The sequence below is a fragment of the Guyanagaster necrorhizus genome (genome assembly GCF_019112545.1).
Source record: "Guyanagaster necrorhizus MCA 3950 unplaced genomic scaffold BT62scaffold_23, whole genome shotgun sequence".
In the NCBI taxonomy this organism is placed as follows: domain Eukaryota; kingdom Fungi; phylum Basidiomycota; class Agaricomycetes; order Agaricales; family Physalacriaceae; genus Guyanagaster; species Guyanagaster necrorhizus.
Genome location: NW_025064902.1, coordinates 691473 through 708525, shown reverse-complemented (window position 1 = coordinate 708525; position 17053 = coordinate 691473). Strand labels below are relative to the sequence as shown.

Genomic DNA, 17053 nt, shown 5'->3' with positions numbered 1-17053 from the left:
AGATGTGATGATATAATCAGAGGAAATGCTTGAGGGATTTGGAGGCGGCTGGATGGATGATGATATCCTTCTGACTCAGAAATGTGGCTTGGATTGGCTGGAGAGTGTGATGAAGGAGAGCCACTCTTCTTTGACTCTTAAGCTTCTCCCATTCTCATTGTTGTCCTCTTCTCTCTCTTGGTACCCATACAACATGGTACCTGATAATTCCTATTACTGCTATGAGCAGGTATGCACCTGCAAACAAGATTACAATGAGGTTGCCAGATATGAGTTCCATATGCATGTCCTAGGCCAAGAACCATCAGACTAGAGCATGTGGAGTCTCAAGCTAATTGTTATACTACTATCAAACATCTATAAATATCTGGCACTGCTTCTGCTGGGGTCTGCTTCTGTATATTGTTGTTGATATTGAAGAATAATAAAGATGATAAGAGGAATGAGTTTGTATGGCTGGTAGATTATGTCTGCCAGGATGGCAGAGGTAATCAGACCAGATAGTCAGAGAGTTTAGTAGGTATATTAAACCTTAGCTTGAGACTGGGGTACATCATTGTAAACTGCAGTCTTAAATACTGTTCAGAATGCCCTTTGCCCTACAGGCAACTATTGTCCCATTTCCATATCTTCTGCTCATTGTCTTGATGATGATAGCTGTGCCCATACCTTCAGGCATCATTGTTGTTCCATAGTGCCACTATTATGGTGAGTTTCCCATATGTCACAGCACTTATTATGAAAAGGGCATGCAAGGGCAATAATTTGCATGCTATTTCTGGCTACTTGTTGTGTGCTGATGAATAAGATGCAGCCATTGTATCATCATGGCATTGTCATTTGTAGTTCTGCATGGTTATAGAAAGGTTTCTCCATGGCTGAGGCCATGCTGCAGTCAGGATTGGTCAGCCTTTTGTAAACATCAGCTTACTAGGTGTTGGTAGATCACAATTAGGGGTAAAAATGATGACATATATGGATCTGCATTCTTTCATTTGGTCAGTACCACAGGAGGAGGTAACTGTTCTAGTTGTAACTTAATTGATCTGTACAACTCATCAGACATGGGTGCCAGAAAGGCATCAACCAGTTCTCTATTTGATAGTACTTTGCTTAGCATAGATGTAAGTACTTGAAATTCTCTCTTAAACTCCATGAACTGACTTTTATCACTGATCTGGGCTATTTTATAATGATATACTAACCTTTTGAACTCTAGAACTGCATCTCTATCACTGTCCCATATGCCATCATAGCAATCTAAGACTTTAAATTTTTCACCAGCACTGAACTTTAGAAGTATCTTCCACTAGCACTCTGTCTTAATATCCATATAGGATATTGTTGCTTTCTTCTTCTGTTCTTTGTCAATGACCACACACTTATCAAAGATGTCTTCAAATATGGAGAAGAAATGTTCTAGTTCCTCAGGATCCAAGGACAGTAAAGCACTGTTCACAGAAAGATGGGATCTTATGTGATACTCCTCTTGTTCCTGTTGTGTTGGTATCAATTTCCATCATTTTGCTTGTTCAGGCTCCTATCACAGACATGATGAAGCAGCTGGAGGAATCCCTTGATGACCTCTAAGGCACAGATGTATTGTAAAGCTATAACCATATGGATATTGAATCCTTGCTGAATCCAGAGATAGCAAACATGGATGTGGAAGAGACAATGGATAAAGACATCTTCAATGCAGTGATGGCATCACAGAATGCAGAAGAAAGCATTGATGAGAATGGACTCAGAGGTGATTTTGATGGTGATGATGATTTGGTGTTGGAACCTTATCTTAAGTGCTGTGAGGCTCTTTCGCACCCCTGAGAGCCTCTAAGTTGACCTATAACATCCTCCCTCCAACCCCATACTCCCTTGTAACCCATAGCTCTGAGGGTCCACCAACTGCTGTGGGTTATGAGAGAGTTGACTGTATGTTTTGGAGTATGTGGTTTTATTTAAATAAGACTGTAATTTGGTATATTCAATAACATCTTCATTCATCATATTTGTGCTCAACTGCCCACTATACTAAGGATTTCGATAATTTCATTAGGCTATGGGCCTTGGCCATACCTAAAAATTCATTGAAGCACACTCCAGTATTGTCTCATCTTGCTAATAAATGCCAGCCATTTATTCCATCCTGTCTAAACACAAAACCTCAAACTACCATCCCCAATCATGTCTGCCATTGTTAATAGCAAACTCAGTGTGTATTTTGTCCATATACCAAATTGCAAGGAAGATGGAATGAGCAAGATATTCTATCATCATCATGTAATATTTGCTGCCAAAGCTGCTGGCCTTGGAGACTATTGTAGGTACTCAGTAGCCATTGGCAGTAGAATAGAGGGTTGTATTTGGAAAGGGAGAGGTGGGAAGATAGATTCTAGTCTATGTACAATAGGTACTTATATACTAGTATTCTAATGGGTGGCAGATGTGGGTAAGACAAATGATAAAGGTAATGATGATAAAGACAATCTAAAGGAAGTAATTAATGGAGACAATGTAATAGACTTGACAAAGACTTCTTGTGAAAGACAATGGGTGCATGCAGTGCCATGAAATCCTCTACACCATTTAGACAAGGCTCACAAGGCACCAGATCCACTGGTTCCTGCAGACCCTTAAAATCCTACAACAGAAGAGACTGCATCAATACCTCGCCACCCAGGAGTGGTGAAGCTATGGAAATCGCAGGAGGTGATAGTGCAGCAGGGAATCCAATTCCATCGATGATTCCAGATTCTCTTGTCTTGAAGGCTAAGGGAGAGGCGACAGCTGGGAAGATGTGGGAGAAGGTGAAGGATGAATTTGAGAAGGAATCGAAGATGATGACCGTGGATTTGCGCCGGAAGCTCCAAGAGGAGCGTCTCCCAGAGAATGGAGACATAAAGGCTCACCTAACAAAGCTCAAATCCCTACGACAGGATCTCACAGCGATAGGAGCCCATCCAGGAGATGAAAACTTCGCCGCAATGCTCCTAGGATCACTACCGTCATCGTATGATCCATATCTAGCAGCATTAACTGCAGCGTCTGCTCTCCTCAATAAAACTCTCGACCCAGACACTTACCTTCGTGGCATTGGCGATGAGACTGATCGACGAGCCGGACCAGAGCTTGCATTCAATGCAGATGCAAGCTCGTCTAAAGGTGGCCATAAAGTTAAGCGAAGGAAGTCCAATGTGGAGTGTTATAATCGCCACAAGAACGGACATATCAGCGCACATCGCTGCGCGAAAGGAGGAGGAAAGGAGGGACAGGGTCTCAAGCAGAAAGGCAAAGGAAAGGCTGCTGCAAATGCTGCTGAGATAGCGACAACGACGGCGTTTGGACAGCCGTATACGAATATGATTCAGATGCAGAGTCCGAATGGTTGGAAAGGGTAGAACAAAATATTGCCGAATATGTGGCTGCCGAAGATTCGAGAGGGGAGGAGAATGATCGTTCGGAAGGACAAGAAGTCGAATTTGTGAACGAGGAAATTGCCTAGCTAACAGACGATGGAGATATCAGCCTGGATGAGATGGAAAGCAGCGAGCTCGACGCAGAAATGGACGACTCACTTCCTAATTGTTCCCTCCACGGAATCGACACTGAAAGCGACAATGGATCGATGCCAGACCTTGAAGATATCGATGACAGCGACTGTAATTCGATGCCAAACTTGCAGAGTGTATCCAGCTCGGAAAGCGAGTTGGAATACGACGACTACACATCCTGGACATGGAATATCGATGGAATATTCGATGAGGTCCATGAAGATGATATTCCCGGCCTATAAAGCGTATCAGACTCGTCAGAAGCATTGGAAGACGATAGGGACTTGCTGGATTCATTCCAAACGGATGGATAATTCAGTGACATCGAAGACTTCTTTGAAGGCATTCCAGATGTGCAGATCGACTTAGAAATGGGTTCAAATGATCCTGAAGGTTCAGAAACAGTCTCTGATCAAGGAGACGAGGCATATACATGCACATTTTATAATGCATTCCTTGCTGGCACTGGAAGCTCGTCACTGGTCGAAACAGAGCTATATGACTCTGGAGCCTCGCGTCATGTCTCCATATCGCTACAGATTCATTAATTTCATTTCCGTCGATCCCAAGGACATACCAGCTGCGGATAATGGAACAATCAGTGTAGGACGAGGGGATCCATTGTTTTGAAAGATGTGTTGTATGCCCGACTCTGAGTCTGAGTGTTACCGTCGTGTCTGTGAGCAAGATTTCTGCATCAGGGCATGCTGTATTATTCCGAGGGACGAAATGCAGAATATAAGACCGAAAGAACAAAGTACTGGCTGAAATTCCGGTCAAGCATGGTCTATATCGAGTGGAGAATGACTCACCAAAGGAAATGGCTGTAGATGGAAAGGATGGTCCACCAATAACCAGAACAATTGATAAATTGCATCGGATGATGGGCCATATTTCTCCCGAGGCTGAGAGACGATTGGTGAAGGAAAACCTCTTCGAAGGAATTGTTCTGGACGAAACGGAATCGCCAAAATCGTGTGACTCGTGAGGGTATGGGAAGAAGACTCGCAAACCTGTCAAGAAGGTTAGAGAGCGAGAGAGGGCGAAGAATTTTGGAAATAAAGTTCATTCCGACCTCTGGGGACCCTCGCCGGTTGAGACACAGCAACATAAGGAGTATTACATCTCCTACACCGATGACTACACTAATTACACTAATTTCTAGACTATATTCCTTGTCAGAGCAAAAAGCGAGACCTTCGAGACCTACAGACAGTATGAGGCTTGGGCTAGGACGCATTCCAATGCCAAAATCAAGGTCTTACACACAGATCGAGGCGGAGAATGCCTCAGCAAAGAATTTTCTGCTTACTTGGCTGAAAAGGCAAACGCGGAGAGGGACGTCTGCGGAGTCCAGGATACGAGAGGTCTGTGATAAGTGATTTGATGGTGTGCTGGCGGAGGGAGTGATACGCCGGGCAAGAAACAAAAACATGATGAACGGTTTCCAAGGCGTCCCACCCTCTTTGATAATTGGGGGAGGTATTCCCAAACCACTAGAATTGGGTGTACCCAGGGTCTAACTGATCAGACCTCGCATAGAGTTGTACGGATGAGGCTCACAAATAAGTGTGGTCAGGAGGAGTGCGACAATTGTATAGTGGCAGAAGCATCGTCGAAGCTGGGCGGAAGTCAGGGCGGAAGTATGAAGTAGAAGTTAGTGCGGACAATATATAGAAATAGACGTCAACTTCGGCATTGACCCTGAACAGCTTTTTTCTTGTTCACGAAACTGAGGGCGCATGGAAAACTGTTGCCGGACCGAAGGCTTGCAAATTCAGTGCCGCGGCATAGCTCCGTAGTAGAGCAGTGTTACCCTCAAGAATAACCACTGCAAGAATTGACCGACAAGACAGAGATTATTCACTGATCGGAGGAAGTTATTGACGAAACTTTTTTTGTACTGGATCTATTCCCGGTAATGACCTCCACAAAATCATGCATTTATTGAAACAAGAATCGAGAATAACCGTAACTCGAGCGGGCTGTATACGAAATGAAACCTTTACTTTGACAACGTCATCCATTCTCGAAACAGAATCCTTCCTCGACCTTGGCCATCTCTTCCATAAGCATGCAATAGCTGAGCGCATGCCTTGGAAGAGGCCTGTATTCAACCAAGGTCAGTTTCGTATCCTCTGTGACACAAATCAAATACACATCTGACGAGATAATACGCACAGCGTTGTCAGTGACGAACCCCTTGACGATCAGGCGAACAACGAGAACGAAATGAATGGTACTGGTCATCTCGAGGGCGATGATAACCTCCGAGGTCATCACCAGCGACGGCTAGAATTATCTGAGAGCACGCCACCTGACCTTCGGCATCAAATATGACGTGAATCTAGATAAGGTCCTTCAAGAAAGTACATATCCCAGGGATTAAAAAAAACAGCGTATGGGAGCAAGCAAGTCGCTGCTTGGATTTGGGAGTCTAAAGTTTGCGAGGCATGCTGCAAGACTGAACCAACCCGTTAGAAAGAGGGAAGGAAAGAGATGTGCAGGGAAACTAATCATAGCATGAGGACGGTCGACGCTCACTCCAAGACCTCGCAGGTTGCCTGGATGTTGACGAGTCCTGACCATGCCGTCGAAAGCAATTTCGAGAGCAACGACATCGTTGCGGTCCACAGCAAGGGTAGCGACCGCAAGTTCGACGAGGGAAGTGTTGCGAATTGCGAAAGAACATGCTGAGCTTTGCTTAGCGCGACTGCGATCAGTGCAGTTATGGGAGGATTGATATCGTAGTTGGAGGCATTTTAAAACATTTAACAGGTGTCGTGCTACTTGGCGGTCGGAGAACCACAGATCATTACACAAGTGCAGTTACGATGAATGGCTCGACGACAGCACTAGATTCTGCGCGTTTGAGATAAAAGTAGCCTTCGAGGCGCTTCCTTTCAGAAACCCTTGTTTTCCCATGGAGTGACGCGATCGAGAAGGCAGACCTTCAGTGAGGTACGACATCGGGGTGAGAGAGACGATAGTTTCTGAATGGAGAAACTAAATCTAGCCGCATAGATAAGGGAGGGAAAGAAACAGATTTACCTAATCCAATGATATAGATAGTATTCACCAGTCCAACGGACCACGGTTCGAAGGACAACTCGTCTATTCAGCTACAGAATAGAGTCAAGACGAGGGATAGAGAGAGACACGTACTTGTATGCGTCTCAAAACTCGAGGATTACATCCTTCACTGCGTTCCTGGATGTTGCAGCGGAATCAGGACAAGCACTGGCTCAATATATGGGATACGCTCGCCCCAGCACCATGCTGTATAGATGCTCTACCTCCAGTAGGGACTAACCTACAAGAGATTCAGCATTTAACGTTCGAATCTCACATACAGACTTACACCGTTATCATCGTATCACCGAAAGACCTGGTTTTTACGGCAATAACAACACAGAGACAGTACTGTTCAAGTGATCCTATGTCCGCTCTTATTGGTAAGACGCAAGAGAAAAAAAAAGAGCGCATACTCCCAACTACTGTGATTTATAACTGTCCTGTAAATAGTGAGCCGAGGTCAGCCAATGAGAAGACACTGGTCTTGAATTCGCAGGTCCTGGTCATCGGCCCAGCATTATCGAGGCTCTGCGTCGGACTTGATGAACCAAGGCAATTGTAACAGTGAGGGACCTGGGAAAGCAATGGGCTGCATTGAAGCTATCCCCATCTGAGTATACTGACTCCGAACGGAAAAAAAAAGATGTACTCACCTACGCCGTGCAGGCATAGGTTGACAATCCTCCCCCAACAACTTCAAATTTCGCTATCTTCTTTCCAGTGGGCCATACGGCCTTCGATGCTAGGCGCAGTCGACGCGTTCTCCAGAGTCCAATGACGAATTTCGACATATATTACCAGAAAAATTCGCGTCGTATTCACGCGAGAGACGGGTGGAACCTGGAGGGGGACGGAGGTAGGAAGAAAGGAAGCGACTTCGGAGGTCAAAATGTTCACAAACAACGCGTCTCAGTTAGGTGACGTCCGCATTTTGCCGTTATTCCAGTCACTATTCTCCCACACCGGCCTGACCCAGCATATCCGGTGGACCGCGACTTGCCGATTTCCCCTCAAGATTGCTACAATAGATGAAGCCATCCTGAAAGAAACAACACAGAAGCGGCTCGGTGGGTCAGAATTTATCGGACTGCAGGCCCGGTACTGATCATAAATTTTCACCTTTACAAATTTCACCAGCGTTTTTTTCACACTAGTTTGCCACGCTGAATTATTTTCTGTCGAACTTGCTGACATTTATTCCTTCAGGAAGTCAAAACATTGCTCCAATGACAGGCTCCAATAGCAGTCCAAACCCCCAAGCTTAGTTGCCACTCCCAAGCAGATTTTACTTTTGGTCAATTACTACCGGCACCATGGAATCTTGCGTAGCCATGGGAATAAAGCGGTGTGTAATGAATCAGTCTGTCACCCACGAGCACTGGGAGGGCACCTCGTCAGCGACGGCTTGGCTACGAAATCTTCTAGAGGGTCGTCTGTTCATTACGAGTTACCCCCTTGCCGGAGTCTTATTTCTCCTATTCAACTGGGAGTCGTGATCATCGATGACAATGGGCACACTACGACTTCAGGTCGATAAACAAAGACTCCGGATTTAGGTGCGAGCTCCTTGACGCATACTAAGACATGGATGGGAAGGTTATCGATGTCGCTAATAGCCAGTGAGTGTCGCAGAATCATATTTCGGGTTCTACAGAGCTTATCATCTTATCAGCCAATTCGGTATCCTCTTAACGAAGTCCTTGGCGAGTGGATGGAAATAAGGAGGATCCGAAAATGGCGACTAAGGTGCGTCTTTATCATGCCGTTTCTCTTTAACTGACCGAAAATATGTAGTATTCCGTTATTGCCCACACAAGCTCTTCACTTCGTAGGTCTCATTTCATTGTGTTCGGCTGATCGCGCTAATATTGACGTTCAGGGTGCTCTCTGATACATCATTACGCATCAAGGGTTTTTTGTACCCATCTAAGTTCTACGCCAGGTACGCTAAGGGTATTCTTTCTGCTATGCTCCCGGCGTATGTCTAAGAAACTGGAAACTCCAGACCGATTCCGAAGAAGAGACGTGCCGACAGTCTAAAGAGAAGGTACGAACGATCCTGTCTCCGGATCGTGAATGCGTATACTACTTTTCTAATGTCGACAGCCTTCTGAGTCCTTCATAAGGGGCTAGCATGGAGTATAATATGACAGTTCATACAGCCTCATGTTCGGCTTATCTGGCCACCTAGTTGTGGTGGAAGTTCAATACATGCATTAGCGCAACATTAACGTTCCATGTGCACGATGCACCCCTCGACCAACGTTTTATGATGCGCGGTCTAACCCTGTACAATGAAAAGACTGCGGCGACTGCGCCAAAATACGTTAGTGCTGGCACAGCATTTCATTTTTTATTCCCACCAACCTCATGATCCTCATCCCACCCGAGCAGCATATGGATATGTCGGACTCTTTACGTGGCCAGGAACATAACGCGCACCAACCCATTATCCTTCTTGATCTCTCTGGTCCATCTGATGAGCTTTGTTCGAGACCGTGATGTGCCCAAAAATTCGATCATACGCACGGATCGCCCTACATTGCGGTTCCAATGACCCATAGCTTTTCATTGGCGCAAGAGAAACAAGTCGCCGTACTCTTCATGGCAGTTCAGTAAGCGGAAACTATAGTTACCCGAATACGTATTATCCTCACCTCACCGATGCAGATAAATCCGTTCCGGATATAATACAACACTACCAGCCATTGGGGGGCATATTCCTGTTCTGGGAGGCATGCGCGTAGGAACAAGGTCCCAATGCCCGTGATGCTACTTTCCCCGACTGTGGAGGTACAAAAACCCTGAGACTTGGCATTCCGACGTTTCTCCTCTACCCTTCGAACATGTCTGCGTTCTACCCAACCCCTCCACCTCCTGCGACGAAACTCGGACACTATCGCGTCCTTTCTCCCCTTGCTGGGGTGCGCGTATCTCCCCTTCAGCTTGGCGGGATGAGCATAGGAGACAAATGGGTCAAGTTTGGTATGGGATCCATGGACAAAGAGTCGAGTTTCAAGCTCCTCGACGCGTACTACGACATGGGAGGAAACTTCATCGACACCGCCAATGGCTAGTAAGTAATCCATCCGGAATATGACTACCCCGTTATGACTGCGGACAGTCAGGACGAGTCCTCTGAGGAGTTTATCGGTGAATGGATGCAGTCTAAGGGGATACGTGATCAGATCGTTGTTGCGACCAAGGTTTGACTCCATGTGCTCCGTGCCTATCATTAATTTTCATGGATCCGGTGTTCCGTTAATAGTACACGGCGAACTACAAGCACAGGAAACCTTCCATCAAACATCAGGTTAACTACGCCGGCAATCATGCGAAATCTCTCAACGTATCCGTGACTGAGAGCTTGCGAAAGCTCCGCACCAATTACATCGACATTCTCTACGTTCATTGCTATGACTTTGAGACGTCAGTTCAGGAGACTATGAATAGCCTGCACACGCTGGTTCTCCAAGGGAAGGTGCTCTATCTCGTAAGCCATTTTTAGGTGCAGTTTGATGATATCTAGCTGACATTTAATCAGGGAATTTCGGACTCCCCCGCATGGTTTGTTGCTCAAGCTAACACATACGCTCTGCAACAAGGGAAATCCCCGTTCGTCATCTATCAGGGCCGGTGGAACCTCCTCGAGCGATCATTTGAGCGAGAAATTATCCCTATGGCACGGACGCTTGGTAGAGTCTTCCCTGGATTTGTTCTCCATTTTGACATCATTACCGAAACAGGTCTCGCCCTCGCTCCATGGGATGTCCTCTGCGGAGGAAGACTACGCACAGACGAAGAGGAAGAAGAACGCCGACGATCTGGAGAGAAAGGTCGAACTCTGGTTAGTGATTGCTGGGAACGCACAGAGAATGAGAAAAAGGTATCCAAGGCCCTTGAAACCGTCGCTCGAGAGCTCGGAGTAAAGAACATTCGAGCCGGTGAGCCTCTCTCTTTCTTTCTCTTGTCCAGAGAAAATCTCAGTTGATTGCATAGTGGCAATTGCGTATCTGATGCAGAAGACGCCATACGTCTTCCCTCTCATCGGTGGTCGCAAAATCGAACATCTCACTTCCAACCTGGAAGCGTTGGATGTTGTGCTTTTGCCTGAGCAAACGAAATATCTCGAAAGTATCCTACCATTTGATTTGGGTTTCCCAGGGAACTTCGCTGTAAGTGTCTGGTTTTTTCTCTAATGCTGTTTGCGTATTCTCATTTTTATATCTTGTAGGGCTCTGGAGAGGATAACGGGCTCTGGTTGACGTCGACGGCATATGTGGTAAAACAGCCCTTGCTGCAGCCCATAAAACCCGCTTCTAAGCTCTGAACGGATTGTTCACGAAATTATTTATCATATATATGACTTCTCTGGTATATTATTCGTCTCATTAGTGTATTCAGCCAAAGTACAATCGTACAATCACTATTATCCTCACAGGACAATATGTTCCCTTGGTTCCCGTTTCGGACAGATATTTCGATACATTCCACCTCTTTGAAAAATCTCACAACTGAAAAAAATGTACCTTTCAAAAGCGTATTCCAACTTCAGTGAGCTCTGATGATGCAAAAACCTCCCTTAAATCTTTAATTTCGAAGGCAAGGAATCGAACCCGAAAGCTAGTAGCCACATTAGACGATGAAAGCCATTGCATCACAACCGAACATGTAACCGCGGCATTCCTTTCTTCTCGTATTGATCAAGAATATTTCGTTACAAATACAAAGCATTCCAACTTTGTACACCTTCTGCCCGTACCAACACGAACACCGTTATAACTCATCGCTACTAAGAGTGTCCAGAAATAGCCAATGGCTTATATTCCTCCTCCAAAAACTTGATATCTTCCACCGTAAGCTCAACCTTCGTCGCCTCTAAGCCAGGGGTTAGAATGATAAACATTTCAAAGGCGAATCGCACCTATAAGCTCCTTTAAATTGTCCAGCGACGTCGTCCCCACAATCGGCGCAGAGACACCTAAATAAGATGCAGACTCAGGACTCGAAAAAAAACGCGTGTCAGCTCACCATCTTTGCTGAGGATCCACGCAATCGACAACTGTGCCATGGTTAATCCTTTCTTCTTTGCGAGCTCTTCTACCCTACAAAAATCAATGAGTCGGGGGTCTTTCCCACCTGAGCTGGCTGCACCTGTTAATAATGGTACCCGTTTTGTCCGTTCCGCTGTATCGTTCGAGAAGCCTGCATTGTGTAGGTTAATACATGTTTACCAAACTGGGAATATGAGATCAACCTATCAGTTTCCCCGCGTATCGTATCGCCTTGCTTGTCGAACGGCCTCGTTAGCTTCCCTCGAGCAAGAGGGGACCATGGGATGGAACCCACGCCGAACATCTAAAACGCATTGAGAAAGAAAGGAAAACGTCATTAGTGATATGCTACCTTCAAAGTGGGGAACATTTCCCTTTCTTCCTCTCGGTAGATGAGATTGTAATGGTTCTGCATAGAGATGAATGGAGTTAGGTTGTTCTGAATGGCGTAGTCTAACCGTGTAGAAGTCAGTGAGGGATCAGCAGTTGAAAACGGGCTTACTTTGCATCGCGTGAACTAGATGGCAATTAGATGACATTTTTAAATAAAGGAAGGAGGACATACATTGATACGCGTAACAGGATGACATTCCAATGTAACGAACGTAGCCCGCTTGGACGACGTCATGCAAAGCTCTCATCTAAGGAATCGAGTTCATAATCTTTTTCACGAATAAAACAGTAAGAGAATGTACGGTCTCAGCGATGGGAGTATTGTTGTCAAATCTATGGCCTGAGGACACAATGAATGAACGAACTGTAAAGCGGCATCAGAACGTACACTGAAGGACGTCGATATAGTCGAGTTGTAGTCTTTCCAGGCTATGCTTCACAGAATCGAAGATGTGCTGGCGATACGCGTATGGATGAGAGAAAATCCACGGTGAGAGGAATCAATATCGAACCTTTCTACTAAGCCCGTGCTGGTTAACATAACCCGACGAATCGGGTGTGGCGCCACCGAAGAGACGCGTCCCAGGCTCATTTCCGACGACTCCGTATACCTGAAGTACAGAGTGATAGATGTGGCATTACATTGTAGAAGTCAGGATGCAAACCTTGGTCAGGACGACAATCTTGTCCCGCGGAAAGTCGTATTTCTTGATAGCTCCTCCAAGAATAATTTCAGACAAACCGTTGGAGTATACCTGCGCTGTCCGTTAACCAGGTACAGGCATGGAAAAAGTGCACTTGCGTTGGCCGTATCGAAAGCGTTAATTCCGGCATCATACCTATGATATATGAGAGAAGTGTATATAGATAGAGGGACCACACACGCAGCCTTGATATGAGCGATCCCCTCCTCCTTCCCCAGTACCCACTGTTGCCATTCCGGACTACCATAGGTCATGCATCCCAAGATGATCTTGGAGACCTTCAATCCAGACTGGCCAAGGCGCACTACGAATGAAGTGAATATACGTCGTAGAAACAGGAAGATGAGTGGCTCACCGTATTGCATACTAGAAGACATGGTGGTGATCGATGGTCAAAAAGTGGTGCGCTTATACATCCGCGAATTTGAATTTATCATCTGATCACGGCCCAATCGTATTGCGAGGAATCGACAAGGCGATGGGAAGACATAGGCTGATAAGGTTTGTCTTCAGGTGAACAGTGAGAATACGAAGGACGAGAAGAACAGACAAGAATAGTAGGACCTTGCTCTTCCGGTAGAATGCCTTGTACTTTGATTTTCTTTCTGGTGCAATTATAGCACAGAAGTTTCCCTATAACGTCTAGCGTCCAGCAGGTTACATGCCGTCATAATAGCCAGAGAAAATATGCCGCAGGATAAGTAGGGCTGTCCCATATAATTTTGGAGTTGAATGGTATGCGGCAACCCTTCGAAGGATCGTTGATAGCTGGGCCGCCACAGACGAGGAACGGAAAATAGGTTTAGATATATTCAATATAAAATGGTGAACGCTAAAGGGGGCAGCGATAGAAGAATATCTTTTGTCCTCAGGCCTCATGAGCGAAAGCAGATGTAGAGTCCAAGTGTTAGAGTTGACGAGCGAATAAAAAAGTCAGACAGAACTTAGATCTTACATAAGTATATCGTAATGATAACGGCATCCCTCAATTGCAGATGGACGTACTTGATTCAATAAGACAAAAAGGGTCTGCGAACATTCGTTACCATAGTGTCGGCCCTACACACCAGCATCACCTTTGTTCTACTACCAATGAGAGAGCGCTCAGTAATCAATGGCAAGTATTACCGCGGTCTTGAATCAGAAGTAAAGATGCGGTCCAGAGACATAACAGACCATAGTCAAGACTGGCCGGCGCAAAGCGGCAGATGAAGGAGATGTTTTTGTCGTGGGTTAGGATTATAGCAGAGCATACTGGTGCTTCGGCTGATTCCGCATTCCCGCTTCTTTCCTCCGCCCCTCTTCTGCCTCGATGGTGATAGTCAGATATTAAGGCCAGAAAAGATACAATCTAATACATTCTAGTACGTTGTTCTTCTCTCGACGGTTGGTCGATGATGGCACCTGGTCGCTCTTGTTATCTTTTGCGGTCAGTACCAGTTTGCTTCTAGGTGACGCCACTCTGAATAGCGATGATAGCTCATCCTCTTAGCGAGATATCTGGTGCCAGGCAGTTCGAGAAGCTTCCCTTCAACTTACTCAGGACCTTGCAATACCTATTGGCTTCAGTAACCTTCCTTTAGAGCAACAAGTGCCTATTGAATTCACTGTAACGCGGATCTCGGGTCTCATAGACACCAGTGAGACGCGCCTGTTGAATGTCTCAAAGCCTAACAAAGTGCCTTTGTGACTGTAGGGATTTTTTTAGCTTGTTATATGTCCATTCTTGACCCTTACTAGGCGCTTTCATCCCACGGTTCGCCAACGGATATAATGATAAGCATGTATATCGCTAAGGGTCGTTTGTCCTATTCCTCCACGGTGCCTTGTTTTGTTCCTATCACCCTTACTTGGATTGATAGGCGCTCATCCTATCCATACAATTAAAATCCCTCAACTTCATGAACCGCTAGACTCGATTCCCCCAAACATGCGTTCACACAGAAGTAAACCGAACGATTAAGAAGAAGAGACGATGGAGCTACTAACTCATTTACACCGGAGAAACTGGCACTTTCTATCTAAAATTGAGTCGGACAGGCCTTCCGTGCCTACAACCACTCCTCTCGCAACATCAAAGGGTAACCTACTGAGTGCTGCACCCTTTAGCATGGTCGGACTGTTATTTGGTGCAGGACTTACCGCAGGAATACACCACTGAGGAAGTCGTGGTACCGAAAATGTAGCATCTTCACCGAAATTTCCGTTGTCGAATATCTGGAGTACGTGTTTGGCAACAACGGGTTCCATGATCACCTATCTGTACGTTCACGCTGACCGTAGCCTGGGAACGGATTCTTTCGCGTTCGTTTCAGTCTGACACACTTATCGGGTGGAATGCGCCTGAAGGCTGTGGGAGTGCTTGCAACTATACAATTGAGTATGCCGCACCGGCTCTACGATGTTCGGACATTGACCAAGACGAGATACTTGATGATCATTCTTCTGACCTCTCTAACCATTCTGCCGTGCTTCTGAGTGTAAACGTCACCATAGATACCGAGGGTACAACGCCACATCCGAGGTCGACGATAATGGATGTAATTTTACCATAGCTTGGAAGACGTACCATGGTTCCCAGAACATCACTGTTTCCGGTGTCCGCTTCTCTCTCTATAACACCACCCAACAAGCTGTAGTTTCGTTTGCCAACAACACAGCGATCATCTCTCCAAGTGTCATTTCCTACCCGTTCTCTCTCCTTGACCACGACTCGGACTGCGAAGGAATCGACAGCGGTAACACTCCGAATCCCTTTAATATGACACGCGCTAGAGGAGATCCTGGTGAATGCGACGATTGCGCTGATAAGTTCAGGGGAAGCTATGACGATAGTGGAGGCATCGGTTGCGCGAGATCAGATCGTGTGGGTATATCAGTGTACGGCTGGATGTGGTATAGCGGGGTTGGCCTGTATGGTAAAGAATAAGGAGATGGGGATTCTCAGCTATCGTTAGGGCAACTAGGAACGAGGATTTGGATTGTGTTTTTGGTGATGAGGATGTGAAGGATGACGCAGTGTTGCAGTATGGGTCAAAGAGGAAGGATGACCTAGGTCATTTTCGCATATTTGAATTAGCACAGTAGCAGCGGCACACATGATTCATGAAAACACCCAGTGGATGAAGTCTACGACGAGAGAAACCGGTGTGGAGAAGTCAACCGTCGGATGTTCATTTAGGCGCAGTTGTTCTAGTTGCCTGAAGTTCCAATGAGACAAGAAGATACTGGGCATCCAAAAATGTTGGTGATGAGACACGTTAGCAAGGAATCTGCATTTACTCTGGACACAGCATTACGAAAGCATCTGGCGTGTTGATACACATCACGTGGCAGGCTCGATCTGGATTGGTGCAGCGATGTTGGTAGGAAATGATTCGGAAAGACTGCGCTATATGATTTACAAATAGAAATAAGCAGTAACAGGCAATCAGAATATAGCTCCGATCAGCAGCTCTCATCCTTGACAAACCAAACACCCCATACACCGCTGAAAATACCCTAAAAGGCCACATCATCAACGACTCAGGAACTATGTACAGTGCAAAGACCGCTTACCCGATGGTCACAGCTATTCGGCTGGTCAAAATGATACCCACCATAGTCTACAGGTGTCGTAGAGCACATCTCTCGCCAATTATCCCATGGCGGCTGATGATTCTCCATATGAGCTTCAATGCGCTAAAACATAACCATTGGTCAGATCGGCAGTGGTAAGGACCGAAGTCGTTGGACATACGCGACGCTTTGAGCCTTTCGCTACGCATCCCTGAAGAACGTGTCAAATCAGTGAAGTATCTATTATTGAAATTTAAAACACACCTTATCCTGGAAGTCCTCCCACAATGTCTGACAGCTTGGCTCATTCGACTCGACCGTCCAATGACCATAAATCCGAGGGTTCGTCGGCGCCTAAAGGAGGATGAGGCGACAGAATTTTTCGGACGTGACGCTGGACTCACAGAATCATCCACATCGACGGTACAATACCCTGGCTTCTCGAAATCGACGCTGTGAATGGTAATTTCTTTCTTCTTGCACCATCGCAAGCCATCTTCGCCTGGGAGTACGCCCATTAGCTGAGCAGAGTATTCTCGGGTGCTATAGCGTAGACATCGGTTTGACGGAGTCAGGTCCGCCCATGCGAGACCGTCATGTATGATTTGGTGCCTTTTCTTCTTTACGAATCCGCCGAGTACGAACAGGCAGATTACGAAGATTACCATGGCACAAAGGATTCACCTTCAGGATAATTATCAGTGCTGGTGAAAAGACT

The 17053-nt window shown here is 46.0% G+C and overlaps 6 protein-coding genes across 6 annotated transcripts; 3 read left to right on the top strand and 3 right to left on the bottom strand.

The window, feature by feature from the left end:
- Positions 1 to 2732: 2732 nt before the first annotated feature.
- On the top strand, positions 2733 to 3116 carry BT62DRAFT_850113 (uncharacterized protein; the record flags this gene model as incomplete). Its single annotated transcript, XM_043182471.1, has 1 exon — positions 2733 to 3116. A coding segment is annotated over one exon (384 nt), but the record flags the coding sequence as incomplete, so codon positions are not given.
- Positions 3117 to 4305: 1189 nt separating this feature from the next.
- Positions 4306 to 4764, bottom strand: BT62DRAFT_1034461 (uncharacterized protein; the record flags this gene model as incomplete). Its single annotated transcript, XM_043178366.1, has 1 exon — positions 4306 to 4764. A coding segment is annotated over one exon (405 nt), but the record flags the coding sequence as incomplete, so codon positions are not given.
- Positions 4765 to 9155: 4391 nt separating this feature from the next.
- Positions 9156 to 11160, top strand: BT62DRAFT_935123 (Aldo/keto reductase). Its single transcript, XM_043186861.1, has 8 exons — positions 9156 to 9226; positions 9284 to 9702; positions 9751 to 9832; positions 9895 to 10119; positions 10171 to 10321; positions 10373 to 10570; positions 10626 to 10801; positions 10861 to 11160. Exons 2-8 carry the CDS (start codon positions 9473 to 9475, stop codon positions 10954 to 10956), a joined length of 1158 nt encoding a protein of 385 aa, XP_043037011.1. The 5' UTR covers positions 9156 to 9226; positions 9284 to 9472; the 3' UTR covers positions 10957 to 11160.
- A 230-nt stretch (positions 11161 to 11390) lies between these two features.
- Positions 11391 to 13142, bottom strand: BT62DRAFT_972488 (Aldo/keto reductase; the record flags this gene model as incomplete). The annotated part of the gene is made up of 14 exons (XM_043189075.1): positions 11391 to 11504; positions 11551 to 11607; positions 11658 to 11731; positions 11781 to 11831; positions 11884 to 11984; positions 12033 to 12133; positions 12183 to 12197; positions 12246 to 12321; positions 12376 to 12413; positions 12462 to 12528; positions 12586 to 12684; positions 12739 to 12828; positions 12876 to 12912; positions 12958 to 13142. 14 exons carry the CDS (start codon positions 13140 to 13142, stop codon positions 11419 to 11421), a joined length of 1077 nt encoding a protein of 358 aa, XP_043037010.1. The 3' UTR covers positions 11391 to 11418.
- Positions 13143 to 13891: 749 nt separating this feature from the next.
- Positions 13892 to 16053, top strand: BT62DRAFT_996044 (uncharacterized protein; the record flags this gene model as incomplete). Its single annotated transcript, XM_043190563.1, has 8 exons — positions 13892 to 13923; positions 14143 to 14206; positions 14270 to 14417; positions 14518 to 14561; positions 14818 to 14858; positions 14913 to 15039; positions 15093 to 15282; positions 15333 to 16053. 8 exons carry the CDS (start codon positions 13892 to 13894, stop codon positions 15704 to 15706), a joined length of 1020 nt encoding a protein of 339 aa, XP_043037009.1. The 3' UTR covers positions 15707 to 16053.
- Positions 16054 to 16224: 171 nt separating this feature from the next.
- Positions 16225 to 17003, bottom strand: BT62DRAFT_903087 (uncharacterized protein; the record flags this gene model as incomplete). Its single annotated transcript, XM_043183511.1, has 5 exons — positions 16225 to 16278; positions 16336 to 16458; positions 16517 to 16546; positions 16600 to 16689; positions 16752 to 17003. The coding sequence occupies 5 exons, from the start codon at positions 17001 to 17003 to the stop codon at positions 16225 to 16227; spliced, it is 549 nt and encodes a 182-aa protein (XP_043037008.1).
- Positions 17004 to 17053: the final 50 nt, after the last annotated feature.